General features: G+C 37.4%; 2 protein-coding genes across 2 annotated transcripts; both read left to right on the forward strand.

Moving 5' to 3' along the window:
* Positions 1-521: 521 nt before the first annotated feature.
* Positions 522-1,739, forward strand: LOC140044094 (uncharacterized). Its single transcript, XM_072088573.1, has one exon. The coding sequence runs from the start codon at positions 522-524 to the stop codon at positions 1,737-1,739; it is 1,218 nt and encodes a 405-aa protein (XP_071944674.1).
* A 9,254-nt stretch (positions 1,740-10,993) lies between these two features.
* LOC140044095 (52 kDa repressor of the inhibitor of the protein kinase-like) lies at positions 10,994-14,271 on the forward strand. Its single transcript, XM_072088574.1, has 6 exons — positions 10,994-11,039; positions 12,058-12,168; positions 12,311-12,391; positions 12,484-12,846; positions 12,979-13,244; positions 13,522-14,271. Exons 1-6 carry the CDS (start codon positions 10,994-10,996, stop codon positions 14,269-14,271), a joined length of 1,617 nt encoding a protein of 538 aa, XP_071944675.1.
* The last annotated feature ends 4,220 nt before the right edge of the window (positions 14,272-18,491 follow it).

Genomic DNA, 18,491 nt, shown 5'->3' on the forward strand with positions numbered 1-18,491 from the left:
GTAACATCTCTTATTTCAGATAAGTTAATGCAACAATTAGGAGTAGGCGAAACCAAAGGTTCAATTTCATTCAAAACGATGGGCGTGCCACATACGGCGTCTGCGAAGTTAGTGAAGAATATAAGAATACAGGCTTTGACTGGGAAAGAAAATGATGTGACGATTCCTTTTGCCTTCTCGAAAGAAAACTTACCTATTGAGCGGAATTTAATACCCATGCAAGAAGAAATAGATAAGTGGCCCCATCTGAGTGGAGTGAAAATCAACTATATTGAGGCCGACATTGGGCTGCTGATTAGTATGAAGGTTCCAGGAGCTTACACAGCCCTCGAGATCAAGACTGGTCCTGAAGACGCACCTCATGCAACAAAAACCAAGCTTGGGTGGATTGTGTGGGGATTGATAAAGGGAAAGTCGAGAGCCAGTCAACATGCTTCTTACAGAACTCAACTTGTGGCCTACTGTATAACTCTACACATGAGGAAACAAGGTTAGAGAAGCTATATCAAGGATCCTTAGAAATGGACTTTCCAGAAAAGGGACTTAATCAGGAACAGCAACTTTCCATTGAAGATAAGGAATTGATATCTAAAGTTGAGAAAGGCAGCACTATGGTCGATGGTCATTATTGTGTCGCCTTGCCATTTAAGGAAGGTCAAGTAAAACTACCAAACAACTGGTATTTGGCAGAGAAAAGGTTGAAATCTTTGCAGAAACGACTAACGAACGATGACAAATACAAGCAAGAATATTGCTCATACATGGAAGGTTTGGTTGAGAAAGGATTTGCTGAGAAGGTGCCAGTAGGTGAAGTGACAAAGAATAGACAGTGTTGGTACGTGCCGCATCATGGTGTTTATCACCCTCAGAAGCAAAAACTGCGAGTAGTTTTCGACTGTGCGGCCAAAGCAGAAGGTGTGTCGTTGAATGACTGTCTTCTCCCTGGACCAAATCTTACTAACAGTTTGCTAGGAGTGCTATTGCGATTTCGGCAAGGTAAAATAGCGCTCGTAGCTGATATTGAGGCCATGTTCTGGCAAGTGATAGTTCCGGTGAAGGATAGGGATTTCTTAAGATATATTTGGCATCCGGATAGTACTCCAGAAGTCTATAGAATGAAGGTACACACCTTTGGTGCAACATGTAGCCCATCTTGTGCCAACTTTGCGTTAAAGAAAACTGCTGATGATAACAAGGACGATTTCCCTAAGGACGTAATTGAAACTGTAAAAAATAATTTTTATGTGGATGATCTCCTTAAGAGCCTCGACAATCCAGAGATGGCTATTGAGATGGTTGAACATTTGAGAAGACTTTGTCGACGAGGTGGGTTCAATCTGACAAAGTGGTCAAGTAGCAACAAAGGCGTTATACAATCCGTGCCTGAGGATCAACGTTCAACAGAATTAAAGGGACTTAATTTGAACCAGGAACTAATACCTACTGAGCGAACGCTAGGTATAAATTGTGACTTGGAGAATGACGTGTTTCAACTGAGTACACCCAGTGTGACAAGGCAACAAAACATATGGACTAGAAGACACTTATTGTCAGTAATGAGTTCAGTATTTGACCCGATGGGGTTGATGTCACCAGTGGTACTGCCAGCAAAAGACATTTTTCAGCGATCACTTAGTTTGAAGGACAGCGGTTGGGATGACCCATTCTCAAAGGAATTACAAGGGGAGTGCACAAAGTGGTGGAGTGAGCTACAGAGGTTGTGGTTGCTAGATGGTTAGGAACATATGCACATTGCAAATGTCAACTACACGTATTTGCTGACGCATCCAGCAGTTATAAGACAAGAAATGGACGTCGAATTTGACAAGGTCTTTTTCTGGACAGACAGTATGATTGTTTTGAATTACATTCATAATAGAAATACGAGATTCAGTGTGTTTGTGGCCAACAGGCTACGCGTGATTCACGAGGGCTCGGAACTTAATCAATGTTAGGAGTAAAACCAATCCAGCTGACCTTGCATCTCGAGGAATAAATCTAAAAAATGAGGATAAGGTTGCTATGTGGCTACGAGGGCCGGCATTCCTCACAAGAGATCCGTCGGAATGGCCACAGCTATTTCAAGGTAGTCCATTGAAAATTGATGATCCTGACGTAAAGGAAGAACCAAAACCGTTGGATGAATGATCTGATTAAGCGGTACTCTTCCTATCACAAACTAAAGAAGGCAGTCGTATGGTGGACTAAATTTATAGGTTACTTGTCCCATAAATCTGTAACACCAATGATAACAGCAACTGAAATGGAACAGGCCGAGATAGACTTGATCAGATATGTACAGGAAGAGTTTTTCAACGAAGAGATTGATGCGTTGAAGGGCCAAAGGGATGTGAAGAAAACTAGTTGCCTTGCAAAATTAAACCCGACCTTGGATAAATGTGTGCTGAAGGTTGGAGGGAGATTGAAGAATTCGGAGTTGGACGAAAATGCCAAGCATCCAATTGTATTGCCGAAGCATATCGTCTTTCAGAGGTGATAATTAACGAGGTTCACAAGCGCACAGGTCATTGTGGCAGGAATCAGTTAATCAACGAGGTGCGAAAGCATGTGTTACGAGATGTGTCACTTGCTGAAGATACCAAAGAAAACCTGAAGAACAGCAGATGGCCGACCTTCCAGCTAGTAGAGTATCCACAGGGAGTAGACCATTTGCTCATATAGGCATCGACTATTTTGTTTTTGGGAATAAGACATGTGCGCGCCTAAGGTTGTAGGAGGAGACATAAAATGGTCGCAAGGATGAGATCATCTGTCATAGGCGTCTGATAATAATATTATAAAATTGTTACGCGGAGAAAGACCATAGGTTTTGGTGAGCATCCGGTTTATTATCAACTTTAGATTGATATTATTTAGTTATTGTTTGATTTATAGTAGTTGGAAAGGCCCTAAGCTTTTTCCTACTCGTTGCCTATGATGATATGAACGGCTAGGCTAGGTTAGGCCAGATAGCCTACATCATTGTTGTCACGAGGCTGGTCAAGACGTTCATTAATTTCAATGTGTTAATGTTGATATAACAATTGTAGGCCATATCTGTCCTGTATAGTAAGGAAGGCATTTATATTATGTAATCAGCACCTCAAGTGTAATTTACAGAGAATTATTTAAGTGTTTATACAGTATTGTGATTTATTACACATATACGTTGTTCTGTGTAAGCCAATAGAGGGCTGTACATGCTACGACGACAGGGATCGTCTTTAAATTGTTGTTATTTGCATGATTCGTTATAACATGGTACTGCTGTATGTTAACATAGGCATTTATATTTGTATGTTTCTTATTAGAAACGCCACAAGCTACATGCATCACATGTTTGACAGCTTAAAGGAGCAAATAAAAATAAGGAATAAGCAGTATATTGTGAGTAGTCTTGTTGTTGTCTACCTGAATCTAACTCCGTGAACAGAGGTCGTTACAGTGGTGGATGGGCATGTGGGATCTGCTTAGGTTAGCAAATAAAAGAAGTAAACAAATAAAAGAGGAGCTTCAAAATAAGAGAGGAGTAATCTGTTGCAAAGATTAAAATTCACAACAATCTGATAATTTGTTCAAATTTCCAGAGGATATAACCTATAAAATGACATTAAAACTGGGAATTACAGAATCTATAATTAAAAATATTGGTTTTTTTTTCTCACAATAAAAAATAAAATGTTTTTACTAATATACCATGTTTTTTTTTTATAAAAATGCCTATGTTTCTCGCAACACTGCTTGTAGATTTTTAACTTACCCCAGTATTTTATTTTAGAAATCAATTATTAAACATTAGAACTACCTATTTGCAATAAATCAGCTAAAAAAATACACCACTTTGGGCGTTATGGTGAAGTAAAGTTTAGTTGCATTGAACAATTTAAAAAAAGTGAAAAACACCCCTTTTTAAATAAATGGTATCTCCCAAAGTATGACATAAAAAAAAAAAAAATATGAAACAGGTACACAATGCATTGTTATTATGCATACACTAATTATTTTTTTATAATTAAATGAACAAAACAAAAATATCGTTCATCAAAGTAGTAACAATATCCATTTTAAAAAACCTTAAAAAAGGACAAAATTTGTCAAAAACACAAATTTGGCCGTTGCCATGGAAATATACATGTGAAATAAAAAATATTTCATATTTGATTTCTCTTAACACATATATAGCCATGTGCAAAATTTGAAAGAAATCCATTTTTTTTAGTATGCCACTCTTTTTTATATTTTTGTTATATTACAATTGCTCTTAAAGAAGGTAACCATCAAAAATTGCCGCGGGGAAATCAACAACATTATGAACAAGTTTCTTGAGGTATTTAAGGATGGACTTGGAACCTATACAGGGCCTAAAGCCAAAATTCATGTTAACGCTGATGCTACGCCCTCATATTACAAGGAAAACACGTGACTGCTACAGGAGTAAGTCCAACCGAGGAGAAGGTACAAGCAGTCAAGAACGCACCACCACCGACAGATGTGACTCAGTTGAAATCATTTCTTAGACTCTTAAATTATTATTGTGCATTTTTATCTAATGTATCAACTGTGCTCGAGCCTTTAAACAGACTCTTCCGCAAAGGTGTTCAGTGGCGTTGGTCAAAGAGTGAGCAAGCTTCCTTTTATGAAGCTAAAGATGTTATCATGTTCGGATAAAATACTAGTGCATTATGACCCTTCAAAAGAAATTAGATTGTTATGCGATGCATCAGCCTATGGCATTTCGGCTGTTTTGGCACCACATTGATGGTTTTGATAAGCCTATTGCATACGCTTCGCGCACTCTGTCTTCGGCAGAGCGGAATTACAGCATGATCGAAAAGGAAGGTCTTGCTTGCGTATTCGGTGTAAAGAAATTCCACCAATACTTGTATGGGTTGCACTTTGTATTATCATCAGATCATAAGCCTCTCCAATCTTTATTTATTGAATGTAAAGGTATTCCGTTAATGGCCTATGCTAGAATACAGAGATGGGCCTTAACTTTAGCTGCTTATGATTATACTATGGATTATCGCCCTGGTAATCAGAATGAGGTGGCTGATTGTTGAAGTAGATTGCCTTTACCTGTTACTGAGAGCAATGTTCCCGTGCCGGGTGATGTGGTTTTGTTGATGGAACACATCATCAACAACGCCTCCTCTTCAGTAAAGTCCGATGACATCAGAAAGTGGACCGATAAAGATCCCATATTATCTCATGTCAGACATTGTATATTATATGGTAATTGGGGTAAGACTAACGTACATCTTGACTCACAAGATGAGTTCAAACACTATTTTAGACGTAAAGATGAATTAAGTGTATATGATGGGTGTTTATTGTGGGGGTCCCGTATAGTGGTCCTTGCAAAGGGCCGAAACCTCATTATCAAGGAATTACATGATTGTCACCCAGGGATAACCCAAATGAAAGCTATAAGTAGACAATACATATGGTGGCCAGGTATTGAAAATGAATTGGAAAAATGTGTTAGCACATGTACCAAATGTCAGGTTAACAGGAAAAAACCTGCCGAGACACCTTTAAGTATGTGGGAGTATCCAAAAGAACTGTGGTCTCGAGTACACATAGATTTCATGGGACAATACATGGGAAAGTCATTTCTGATTATTGTAGATTCTTATACTAAATGGATAGATGCAGTGATTATGAATTCTATAAATGGTGAGTGCACAATTGAGGCACTTGGAAAGATATTCGCCATTCATGGCATTCCTAAGGTCTTAGTGAGTGATAATGGGCCAACGTACACCAGCACTCAATTTAAGGAATTTACTGTTTGTAATGGCATCAAACATTATTTTAGCGCCCCCTTTAAACCCTCCTCTAATGGTTTAGCGGAAAGGGCAGTCCAAACAGTAAAACAGGGCCTTGCAAAGATGACTGAGGGTTCATTGCAAATCAAGGTATCACAAGTACTTTTTAAGTATCGGATTACCCCCCATTCTACCACTGGTATTACACCCTGCGAGGCACTCATGGGTAGAATGTTAAATTCACATTTGAGCATGGTACACCCAAACTTAAACAATAAAGTAAGGCTTAAGCAGGAACGACAAAAATACCACCACAACCGTCACTCCCAAGTCAGGGATTTCGACATAAATGACAAGGTATTTGTTGTTAACTATGCCAGCGGTGATCGATGGCTGCCTGGGGTAGTAGAGCTTAAGCAGGGCAGCAAAATGTACGATATAAAGTTGGTAGACGGTAGAGTTATGCAACAACATGTAGACCAAATAAGACGCCGTTTATCTGTGGGGGAAGACGGTAGTGTTTGTCAAACTGAAAATTCTAGTGTTAATGTTTCTAGTATTAATGTTGATAGTGTTAATGTTTCTAGTACTAATGTTGATAGTGTTAATGTTTCTAGTATTAATGTTGATAGTGTTAATGTTTCTAGTATTAATGTTGATAGTGTTAATGTTTCTAGTATTAATGTTGATAGTGTTAATGTTTCTAGTATTAATGTTGATAGTGTTAATGTTTCTAGTATTAATGTTGATAGTGTTAATGTTTCTAGTATTAATGTTGATAGTGTTAATGTTTCTAGTATTAATGTTGATAGTGTTAATGTTTCTAGTATTAATGTTGATAGTGTTAATGTTTCTAGTATTAATGTTGATAGTGTTAATGTTTCTAGTATTAATGTTGATAGTGTTAATGTTTCTAGTATTAATGTTGATAGTGTTAATGTTGATGTTGATAGTACTATGTTGATAGTACTAATGTTGATGAAAATCTTGAAGGAACTGATCAAAATGATCACTTCAGCGTTAACGCTGGTAAGAATGTCAACGAAAACGTTGCATCAACTGAGCAAAAGAATAACGATAACTCAGTGATTGTTCGAAGATCCATGAGAAATAGAAAAGCCCCTAAAAAACTGGGGTATGACTGATTCGTTCATGTTACTGTGTTAAAAAAAGGTCACAATCATTTGTTCATATGTCACTGTGTTAAAAAAAAGTTACAATTATTCACTTTAGGGTTCAATGCTTAAACGGGAGGGTGTGATATTCATATATTATTTGTTGACCTTTGAACTTTACTGTACCATGATAACCATGCCCCGGATGTAGTACGCGATGGGCACACGTGCAACTGTATCACCGCACTGGCGGCACTATGATTAAGGTAGCAATAAAAGAAGACTTGTTTTACTTTAGCGTACATGTGCTTTTTATATTAATAACTCCAAGTTATTACAGGCACCATTGCATGCGTTGGTAGGAAAGTAAGGGACGACAACATAGTAACATGAATCGTCTTCCGCAACCTACCAGATAACTTTTTTTGTCTTTCGGGTCAAAAGGGAATCAGCGAGGAAGATGTCGGAGACTGAAATTATATTACTATTATTTTGTTACTTTTATTGAGAATGATTCTATTATATTTAATCGTATTTTACACTTATATAATTATTTTGATTGAAACTACTTATTATCATAGAATGTCGTGGCGCGAACGGTTACCTCGTGAGGAGTTGACATAGAAGCTCAAGGAGGATAAGTTGTGTTAAAAGTAGTTTAAAGTTTGTTTTGCAAAAAGGAACCATTTTAATTATGGTTGCTGTTAATGACAATTGCAGACTGCAGTAAATTAAGCTGATTTGAGAGCAACTTGTTTTTTTATTGTAACGATACTAAGCTGTGTTAGTGTTACATGAATTACTATTTTGAGGACTTGCTATGATATAATTTCCCGAGTTAAAGATGTGTTATTGGCTGAATGCTATAATGATGTAAACTGATGGAGATAGATAACTTTGAGAAGTTATTATTTGAGTTGTATTCTTTATGATGATTTGAGGTAATAATGCTTAGATATAAGTTGAAGAGGTTAACTTATGTCATTGTAATATTATTTTATCTGATTGGTATTACAGGGGTGTGTATTTTAGTCCGTTTAATAATTCACGTTCGATGATTTACAGTCCAGTTATAATAAAAGTCTTACAATTTAAATACAGAACAGAGTACGAGGTTCTTTTTTGCTCTTTGTGTGTGGCCCACGACATCATTATAGAATATGTGATTTACTTATAGAATTTCAAGAGGTCTTTGTATCCAGTGATAAAGACTTGTGAAACCTTTCATTGATACCAGTAATGCACGGCCAATACGGAAACCTCCCCGGAGACAACCTGTGAAGTACTAGGAAGAAATAAAGAACCAGATCACTGACTTATTAGAACGAGGGGTTATTGAGCCTACTGAGAGTCTTTGGGCATCGAAAAGGTACCCAGAATATCTAAGGGAAAGCCGGCCCTTTTATCGCCAGGCGAAAGAAACGAACTGAGTTCCCAAGAAGAAAACGATACTAAAGTTACCGACCTCATCCGATCTTCAATACCATTTAAGAATACAACACAATGTACCCGTGCAAGCAACGCCCTGCAAGGCAACATCGTGTGCCGAGTGGTGAAAGTAGTGGAAACTAGCACTATTACTATGATGCGGAGCGGAAACGTACTACAAATAGAAGAAACCTCCAGCGAGTATTTTTTTTTAATTGAGTAATAGGCATATTGTTAAAGTTTATAATTGATGCTCTTTGTTTGCTTTAAAATTTAAATAACTAAAACTATAGTAAAAGGCATAGTAGACCCTTTGTATAGAATTGTAAATTAATTGTATTCTTGATCATTTTTAGGCTAAGCCTATTTTTTTGTATTCTGATTCAGAGGACGAATCAGTCCGAGAGGGGGATAATGTAACGGAATTTGGTACAGTATATATAGCCCAAATCATTTATTTCCTACCTATTGCTATAATGTAGCAGGCCAAATAAGACTAAGTTCTGATTTAGCACAAGTGTGAAAATGAAAATGTTGATGTAAAATAAACCACGAAATAGCCTAAAAACCCGAATAAATTGACCAATAAATTGACCAAGACAACAGAAAAAGTCTGCCACACTGTTTCACTAACTTGTCAAGACAAGCTAATTATTTATTCACAAGTGTCATAGTGATGTGAACATAAACATAAACCCTTTTTACCTAGCAATAATTATTTAATTTAGTGTATGTACTGTATGTGTGTGGGCCTACAGCGAGCAGACTGAACGAGAGGAACCTGATGATAGGCTAGCTTAGTGAGATTAAACTTCCCATCTGTCCGTAGAATAAACTAGGGTGTGGGACTCTTCCGGTGGTCCGTTTATTAGAAGGAGCACACTCCTTTCGATAAGCCGAGCATCTTGTCTTTAACTTTATAATAAATAACTAGGCTGGCCAGGCTCTAGGCCTAACGAACGAGATTGCTACCGGACTATAGTACGCAGTAGAGACAGGCGAGAGAGAAAAAGATTTTCTATCCACTATTTCATCAAATTTGAACAGAAAAGGTCCACAGGGTTGTCGTTACAAAGCTTCCTGCCAACAATTTTATGAAGTGATTATGCTATGGGGTGCATGGCCCCAGACTAGCAGACTTTGTGACAAGAAATTTACTGGGCCCTAATGTTTATTCAATCTATTAAAAGGTGGCGAAAACAACATGAGGTGAAATTATAACCTGGATTTGATGAGAAAAACTGTTTCACAGATGTACAAAGATGCGAAGCAGAGACAAAATATCACTCAACCAATTTCAACACTTATTGCAGAAGATAAGACTACTACAATTGCTGAGATATGATATGACCAAGTGTCAGACAGTCTTGTTGGATTTTTTGGAATTGATGGAGAGAATCATAAGTGCCTGGATAACTATTCAATTGTACTTGGGAATGATGAAAATACCTATGACAAGCTCGTCAAAATTGGATCTTATGCTTGTCTCATAAAAATCCACGCATACCAATCCTGATAATGCCAACGTGCAACTGCTTTTCTCACATTATGGTTCGACACCAACACCAAAGGATTCAGCGATATTATGAACAACATATTGAGCCGGTGCTTGGACCACTTATAGGTGGATCATCTGATGGTGATTCTCGTAGAAGAAAGTTGATGCTGGAAGAGGCTTCTACAGCATATGGTGAAATGAAATTTAGGCCAATACCCAAAGCCTTGGGTTTCATCTATTCAGCACGCATGGAAAAAAATTTAGGCCTACAGAATAATGGTTATACTATACACAGAGTTTGTGATCAAGATCCAATTCACAATCTTAAGAAAGCTATTAACCCATTAGATTTGTCAACTACATGTCGGATGCAACATCGCCACAATTAATCATCTCCACTTAGTGTATAATGAGTTCAATGCAATCCAACATGGTCTGTATAGAGACGATATATTATGCAGGGATTGACAAAATTGGGCTGCTGCTCAAGGACTTGTTTACAAAACATAATAGATGGCAATGATGGCAAAATATTCTTCTTCTGTATTTGAAGATTGTATGGTTTTATCTTGAAATAATAATAATAATAATAATGGCAATTTGTAAAGCGCAAGCATCCGTCTAAAAAAAGACGCTCACTGCGCTACTGAACAAAGAACATGAAAAAAGTTACAAATCTTAAACTACTAGACTACGAACATTACAAATACGCTACAAGTTTTCTGGATAAGACATGGTGAATAAATGAGTCTTAAAAAAAGAATCACATATGCAGCAATTGTTTTTTGGACTATGGAGAAATTGGATTCTGAACACCCTTAATCTAACATTGATAAACAATTTTATTACCGACATTGCTTTCAAGATATGCTCCTATCATGTCATTTTGCTGTTATGCTAATTGTTTACTATAGGGACAATCACCCAACATTACAATGCCGACTTGATCTTGTTGGGTCAGAACCATGTGAAATATACTTCAGTCAGAATGGTGCAAACACATTATTAGATTAGATTAGATTATTAGATGCAGATCCAAATGGTCATTTTCTCGAGCACATAAAAAGCAAGAAAACATTTGGGGAAAATAGTTCCCAGGTAAGCAGGCAAACTTAGGCGTATATCCAGACGAAGGTGAAGAAATTGTTGAATGGAAAAAGGGCATCCAAATTGCAAGAAAGATGGCTGTTCAAGCTGGAATGCTTCCCGATCATGTTAATGGTGATGGTGATGATGATGATGACTGGGTTTACATCACTGCATTTTAATTAAATTTAGGTACTGTGCTTTTTTTAGAAAATATTCAAAATAATCATGTACTGTATATATTTATTACAGGAAAGTGGATCCAACTGTCTTAGTACCAGGATATGGCCATCAGTACAATAGTTTTACAGCTCAATAGCAATCCCGCACTTTCCTATGATAGGCTTGTTCGTGTACAACATCACTGGGGCTGATCCAGGGTGGGGGGAAGGGTCCCCACGGGGTCCGGATCCCCTAAATTTTAAGGGTGCCCTTTTTTTAGAGGTTCAATATTTTATTCGTGTGACATATTTGTGTGTATATTAGTATGCACAGAGTAGGCTACACTAACCCCAAAAATAAAGACAGAAATTTATCACAATGCGCGCGATGTTAAGTTACGGCGGCCGATCAAAGAGCATCGTGAGAGGTGGTGACGCGTGATGATCTCTACTTAAACTTCTAAATATAGATTGTTTCACATACTACAGAGGGCGCATGTAAATACAGTAAGTGTATATTTAGGTCTAGGCTTAGGGTAGTATTTCCTAGTTAAATTACCTTACATACATTTTAGTCAATCTATTCTTAATTTCCATTTTCATTAACCACGTTACTATGCGCATAATGCCGCCATTGGCGCGGTGTTGTTATACATTATTAATAAACACTTTTAGTTTTATTCTGAAAATAAATTAATCATGAAAATATTTTTTTTAGTGAATATTTATTTACCTATAATATAAGATCAAGTATTTTTTATTTCCATTTCACTCAACCACAAACATGTGAATAATGAATGTGGTTGTTAAAAGATTGTTATCGTCCTACTATAGCTAGATAGAGGCCTATAATATACTATCTATAGGCCTAGCTAGTAGTAGTAGTATAGCTTATTTGTTTACTACGAAACCCTCGAACGGCTCCATTGGCATTATCTACCTTATTTTAAAGTTGTAGTTAGGCCTCTTATGACCTCAAAATGTGTTTTCTACACCAGGTGTTGATGAGGATGGTAACCTATCCGATCCAGAAACGGCTGTCAATGATGACATTAATGTAGACATTCAACTTCCTGTGGATTTAGAGATGCCCATTGAGCAAGAAGGAGGTAAATAATAATTCTTCACAACTGTCCATGTTCATGCAGACAGTATCACGCGTTAGTGAAGAATGTATGTATCCTAAACAACTATAAAAATTTACAAAACGGATATACAGTATTTTCAATTAATGTTGTGATTATTTTGCAGTTATTTGCAAGGATGTTGGGGACATTGTTAACAAGCTTATTGATATATCAACTCTAACACCATCAGAAATCAATTTAAGTGGTTAGTGTGCAGCCCATCAGATCATGGTGGATACTGCAAGTATTGTGTGATGCTCCCTCCAGATAAGACTAATTTATCCAATGCCGTATTAGTTGGGAGACCATTTAAAATTCTTAAGCATGCCAAAGGTAAAGATGGAGTACTTGATTGTCACACTAATTTCCAGTATCATAAAACTGCTGTAGAAAAATACAAGCAGCTTAGTATGTCTGTCCTACATCCTGAACATCTTGTTGATGTTCTGTTAAATGACGCTAGCAAACAAATCTACAAGGACAATATCCATATTCTCCAAAGTATCATCGAGGCAGTACTGCTATGTGGCAAGCAGAATATTACCCTTCGTGGCCATCGAGATGATAGTACAAGCAGCTGTAGCAACACTGAGAAGTTTCTAGCCATATTAAAGTTATTAAGTAGTAGAGATCCAATATTGAGGAAACACCTGGAATCTAGTAATAAAAATAGCACTTAAACTTTGAAAACCATACAAAATGAATTGAGAGGTATAATTGGTGAATTTGTTAGGAATAAGATAACAATTGATTTGTCTGATCAAAAGTATTCGAAGTACTACACTATTATAGCCGATGAGGTTACTACTACTACCACCAACAAACAGGTATTATCATTTTGTGTACGGTTCTTAACCGGTGATGAGCAGGTGGAAATTGCAGAACATTTTGTCAACTTTGTCAACTTAAACCGCACCACAGGCAAGGCGATTGCTGATGCCATCATGAAATCGTTGAGTGACAATGGATTCAACTACCAAAATCTCAGAGGTCAGGCATACAATGGGGCTTCGGCTATGTCATCTGCTGTAAGAGGTGTGAATGGTAGAATAAGAGAGGTAGTACCATTTAGCACTATACTCCCACTGTAAAAGTCACATTCTGAATTTGAGTATCGCATCATCCTGCAAGCTACAAGAAATTAGATGATTGGTTCAATCAATGAAGTATTTTTGTTTTTTTCAAACTCGCCAAAACGTCAAGCAATGTTTGAAAACGTTTTAGAACATTCTGATTATGATGGGAAAAAAAAGAAAATTAAGGGTTTTTGTAAAACACGTTGGGTGGAGCGTCATGATTGTTATGAAACGTTTCATGAGTTGTTTGCACACATAGTTACCACACTTGAAGTTATACTTCGGCCGAATGATTTCCCCCGACATAATTGGTAATGATGAATGGTCATGGGATCCCGACACCAGGACGAAAGCACAGGGGCTATATTCAACACTACAGTCTTTTGAGTTTTTAATGTCATTTTTTGTGACAAAGCAGTGCTTATTTCCAATTAGACAGATTGCTGTCAAGTTACAACACAGTAATTTGGACTCTTTCGAAGCCTACCATAAGATTGATACAGTCATTAGTCAGTTACAAGAGATAAGACGTGATATTGATAATCATTTTTCTGCTTGGTTTTCTGATGCATCACAACTTACTGTAAGTGTTGGTGGCGTAGTATCCAAACCAAGAACCAACAGGCGACAATTGCACAGAAGCAATGTGCCAGCAAATACCATTGAAGAGTATATCCGGAAAAACCTGGCTATCCCATTCATAGATCACTTGCTCAATGAAATGGAGACAAGATTCAATATCGCTTCACTGTTTGAAATAATTCCCGAATTAATTATCAAGAGCATCAACGTTGCACCCGTCTGTGAAAAATTGTTATTTTGGAGGAGCGACTTGCCATCTCCTTTGTCATATAATGAATTAAGGTACTGGAGAGCCCATTGGATAACCGCAAAGAGAGAAGACCATCCACAAAATTTACTTGAATGTCTAAGAAATTGTGACAAGGATATTTATCCCAATATTTATGAGCTCCTCTGTATACTGTATGTTGTGTCTACCAGTTGGTAGTGCAGAAGCGGAACGCTCCTTCTCAGGGTTAAGACGAGTGAAGAGCTACCTCCGTAATATGACGACGGTAGAGAGACTGACCGGATGATACATCATGATGTTGATGTAAATGTAATTTCAGACATTTTTATTCTTAGAAACAATAGGAGATTGTTCAAACGGAGCATTCTCAACATGTTGTAAATACTTTAAGATACTAGATAATAATGTTAAATGTTCGTGGTGGTGAGCCAGAATAATAGTATTCTGGAGTGAGGGTATGGGTTACCTCTACCTCTCTAGGCTCCCCAGACGCACACTGGGTTAACAAATGTATTGTAAATAATGTTAAATGTTCGTGGTGGTGAGCCAGAATAACAGTATTCTGGAGTGAGGGTATGGGTTACCTCTACCTCTCTAGGCTCCCCAGACGCACACTGGGTTAACAAATGTATTGTAAATGTTCGTGGTGGTGAGCCAGAATAACAGTATTCTGGAGTGAGGGTATGGGTTACCTCTACCTCTCTAGGCCCCCCAGACGCACACTGGGTTAACAAATGTATTGTAAATAATGTTAAATGTTCGTGGTGGTAATACACTACTTGAAAACTTATAATGTTTTACCGTATACTTTACGACGGGTATTGTCTGAATTCTTAATTTTGTGTTTATCAAATTATAAACGGAAAAACTGCTCAATTAAATCAAATATATTCAGTAATCAACATGAAAACAATGTCGAATGATAAAAGATTACATGCATCATCAATTGATAATAATAATGAATTATTATCATTTATGACCGTATCGGAAGTACGTTCATTGGACTTCCCCCAACGTTTGCATTGAACGCAACAAAAAAAGATGTATCTATAGTTAGTCGCCGCGTGCCTAGGCTATGCTCACTTTGCTGTTTGCTAGCTAGCGCTAATAAAGTGTCATTCCCGGCGAACTAGAAAGGTGCCATTTATCATAGATTTTGTGTGCGAGAGTACCGTTTCCGGCCATCTAAGTGTGTCCTGTAACAAAATTTGCTTCGCCACAACCCCCACCCAGGGGTTCAAATACTCAATATCTGATGTGCCCTTTTTATCGGTGGACCCCCCCCCCCCCTCTCAAAAATGTCTGGATCCGCCTCAGACATCAGAGACAAGATCAACAAAGTAAAGAGACAAATGAAAAGGATGCCATCAATTTGTTTGATGATTTCGCATTGCTAACCTTCAGCGAATACTGTAATATAAGGATATACTTTTATATTTAAGAAATTGACCTTTGTATCGGAATTCAAATAGGTTCACAAACTTGACCCAGAAAGTCCAAAGGAGAGTTTGTTTGTTTGTTTGTTTGTTTGTTTATTGAGGCCGAATTGAACAAATTAGTCAAACTAGGAATCTTAGCAGTAGGACACCAATCGTATACTTCCCCTGTCCTTCTTGTTTCAAAGAAAAATTCAAAAGATAAAAGAGTTGTCACAGACTTCCGCTATCTCAATTCCAGGATAAAACGTATTAATCACCCATTCCCATTATTAGCCGAAACTCTGAAAACAATAGGTAACGCTAATGCACAGATTCTTAGCGTAATTGATTTGAAATCAGCGTTCCACTGCGTACCATTAGCCGAACATGCCCAACAATATACAGGTATAGCTTCATATCATGGTGGAAAACATTATTATTATAAGAGATTAGCACAAGGATTAAACGTTTCGCCAGGTATATTTCAAGCAAAGATTGACGAAATTTTAAATGAAATCCCAAATTCTAGAAAATTCTGTATCGCCCATCATGATGATATTATTTTATTTAGCCAAGACAAATTTGCTCATAAGCAGCACCTTGTTTCCGTTTTACAAGCCCTACAATTAAATGGTTTTAGAATTTGTCCAAAGAAATGTAAGTTATTCAAGAATAAAGTGCAATATATGGGACACACCATCCTGATTAATTCTTCAGGACACGCATGTATCACACCATTAGGCGACAGGTGTGCAGCTATCCGAAATTTGCCAGTCCCACGAACCCATAAAGAAACTAAACGATTTATTGGTGCAGTAAATTATGTATCCCATTTTTTCCCTCAAATACAATCAATTTTACGTCCGTTACATACACTCGCAAGTAAACGCCGAAAATTTGTTTGGTCTACTGACCACCAGAAAGCATTTGACGAAATTAAACAATTAATGGTTAAACCACCTACTCTTCAAATGCCTAGAAAAGAAGGTAGATTTACGCTATATAGCGACACTTCAAGAACCGCAACAGGTTCATATTTAACACAAACAGTAAACGATAAAGAACACATAATAGGTTATTATTCCAAAATCTTACCACAAGCCTGTCAACGATATAGCGTCACAGAATTAGAGTTATTTGGACTTTACATTAACGTTTCAGCATTTCGACACTTACTAAAGGGTTGCGAATTTGATGCATTCGTAGACCACTCAGCAATTGTACAAATTTGGAATTCGAAAGATCAGCCATGTACACCCCGTTTACAGAAACTAATATTACGATTGTCCGGATACATTTTCCAAATTGGTTATAAGAAAGGAACTGAATTAGTTTTAGCGGATTTTCTCTCCCGAGCCCCTCGTGATGACGATTCCGAAATTGATCAAGTTGTACCCATTGCATTTAATATTACAGAGACTGAATCTCTTAACCCGATTACAAACACATCTACTAGCAGACCAGTAACAAGGTCATACGCCAAGAAAATGGGAATAAATATACCTGACCTACATAAACCCAAACCAGTACAAACGCCCGTCATTAATCAAAACCCAGTGACAACAAACACGCGACCTACACCTCAACCTACCGCTACACCACAAATAATCACGAGACAACAAACAAACGCACATCGATCACCGCCTATCATAACGCCACCTATCGTAACGCCACCCCCAATACGTAATGTAAACATTCGACAACCTCTAGAGGAACGACTAGTAGACAAAAATAAGCAAAGCAAAGATACTACACATCGAAACGTACCAGTTGAATTGTATACATCGCCCAAACCACTAGTACCAAACATAACTGAATTTAAGTCAGCACACATCCCAAAACAACAAGACTTAGATAGATTAATGGATGTTATTCAAAGAAAGATAATTAGAGATTATAACCTCCCAGTAGATGTTAAACAATTACGTGTTGAACAAGAAACTTCACCATTCTTTAAGCCAGTTTACGATTATTTAGCTCATGATATCCTTCCAGCCGATAAGAAAGCAGCTCGTGCAGTTCAGAATAAGTCAGAGCAGTACATATTGTGCAACGGTTTACTATTCCGTTTATTTTTCCAAGATAAAGGTGGAGAATTTGTATTGCAATTAGCTGTTCCTGAAAACTTAGCAGAGACTGTTATTTCTCAGTATCACGACAATTTGTTAAGTAGCCACCAAGGTACGATGCGTACTTACCTTACTACTAGGAAATTATTTTACATGCCCCTTATGTTTGAGAAAGTCAACAATTATACCCAAGCGTGTCTTAGATGTCAACAATTTCGTCCCAAAACCGATAAATTACGTCCTTTACACGATCGAGTACCAGCAACTTCCGTCCCTTTCATACACTCAGTCTAGATTTTAAGAGTATGCCAACTTCACCTTCAGGTTTTAAACATATTATGGTAGTATGTGATGAGATAACTAGATTTTTGATTTGTGTACCTTTGAAATTCATTGATGCCGAAACAATTTGTGAAGCACTAATTCAAAAGGTCATCAGTATTTTTGGACCCCCATCTCGTCTTATTTCAGATGCAGCAACCTCCCTTACAGGAAAATTATTAACACTGTTATGTAACACCCTTAATATTGATAGGAAAATCATCAGCGTCCACAATCACGGTAGTTTACAAGTTGAACGTCATATCCGCACCGTATCGGACCTGTTAAAAGTCAACCTTAACCAATTCGGAACAGATTGGGTTAGATTTGTATCAACAACATGTTATGCTTATAACTCGTTTTCATCCCCACATCTAGGAAACCACTCCCCTTACGAATTAGTTTTTGGCCGCCAACCTCCAAGTTTGACCTCATTAGCATTTAACCCTATTTCAGGATTGTCTCATTCCTATGAAGAATACTTTGAACACCTCAAGAAGAAATTTCAAAACATTTCACAGACAATGCTACAATTACAGCGAACACAACAAAACGTCCAAAACTCAAAAATTTCCCAACGCTTAGAAAAAAGTCCAATTTACTCAGTAGG

Source organism: Antedon mediterranea, chromosome 3 (genome assembly GCF_964355755.1).
Source record: "Antedon mediterranea chromosome 3, ecAntMedi1.1, whole genome shotgun sequence".
Classification (NCBI taxonomy): Eukaryota; Metazoa; Echinodermata; class Crinoidea; order Comatulida; family Antedonidae; genus Antedon; species Antedon mediterranea.

Bases quoted from the DNA above. Each gene is read 5' to 3' on its own strand.
- LOC140044094 (XM_072088573.1), top strand. From the start codon at position 522: ATGGACTTTCCAGAAAAGGGACTTAATCAGGAACAGCAACTTTCCATT.
- LOC140044095 (XM_072088574.1), top strand. From the start codon at position 10,994: ATGGCTGTTCAAGCTGGAATGCTTCCCGATCATGTTAATGGTGATG. The intron at 12,847-12,978 runs GTAATAAAAATA...ACACTATTATAG, and splicing joins GAGGAAACACCTGGAATCTA to CCGATGAGGTTACTACTACT. The intron at 13,245-13,521 runs GTAGTACCATTT...TTGCACACATAG, and splicing joins TGAATGGTAGAATAAGAGAG to TTACCACACTTGAAGTTATA.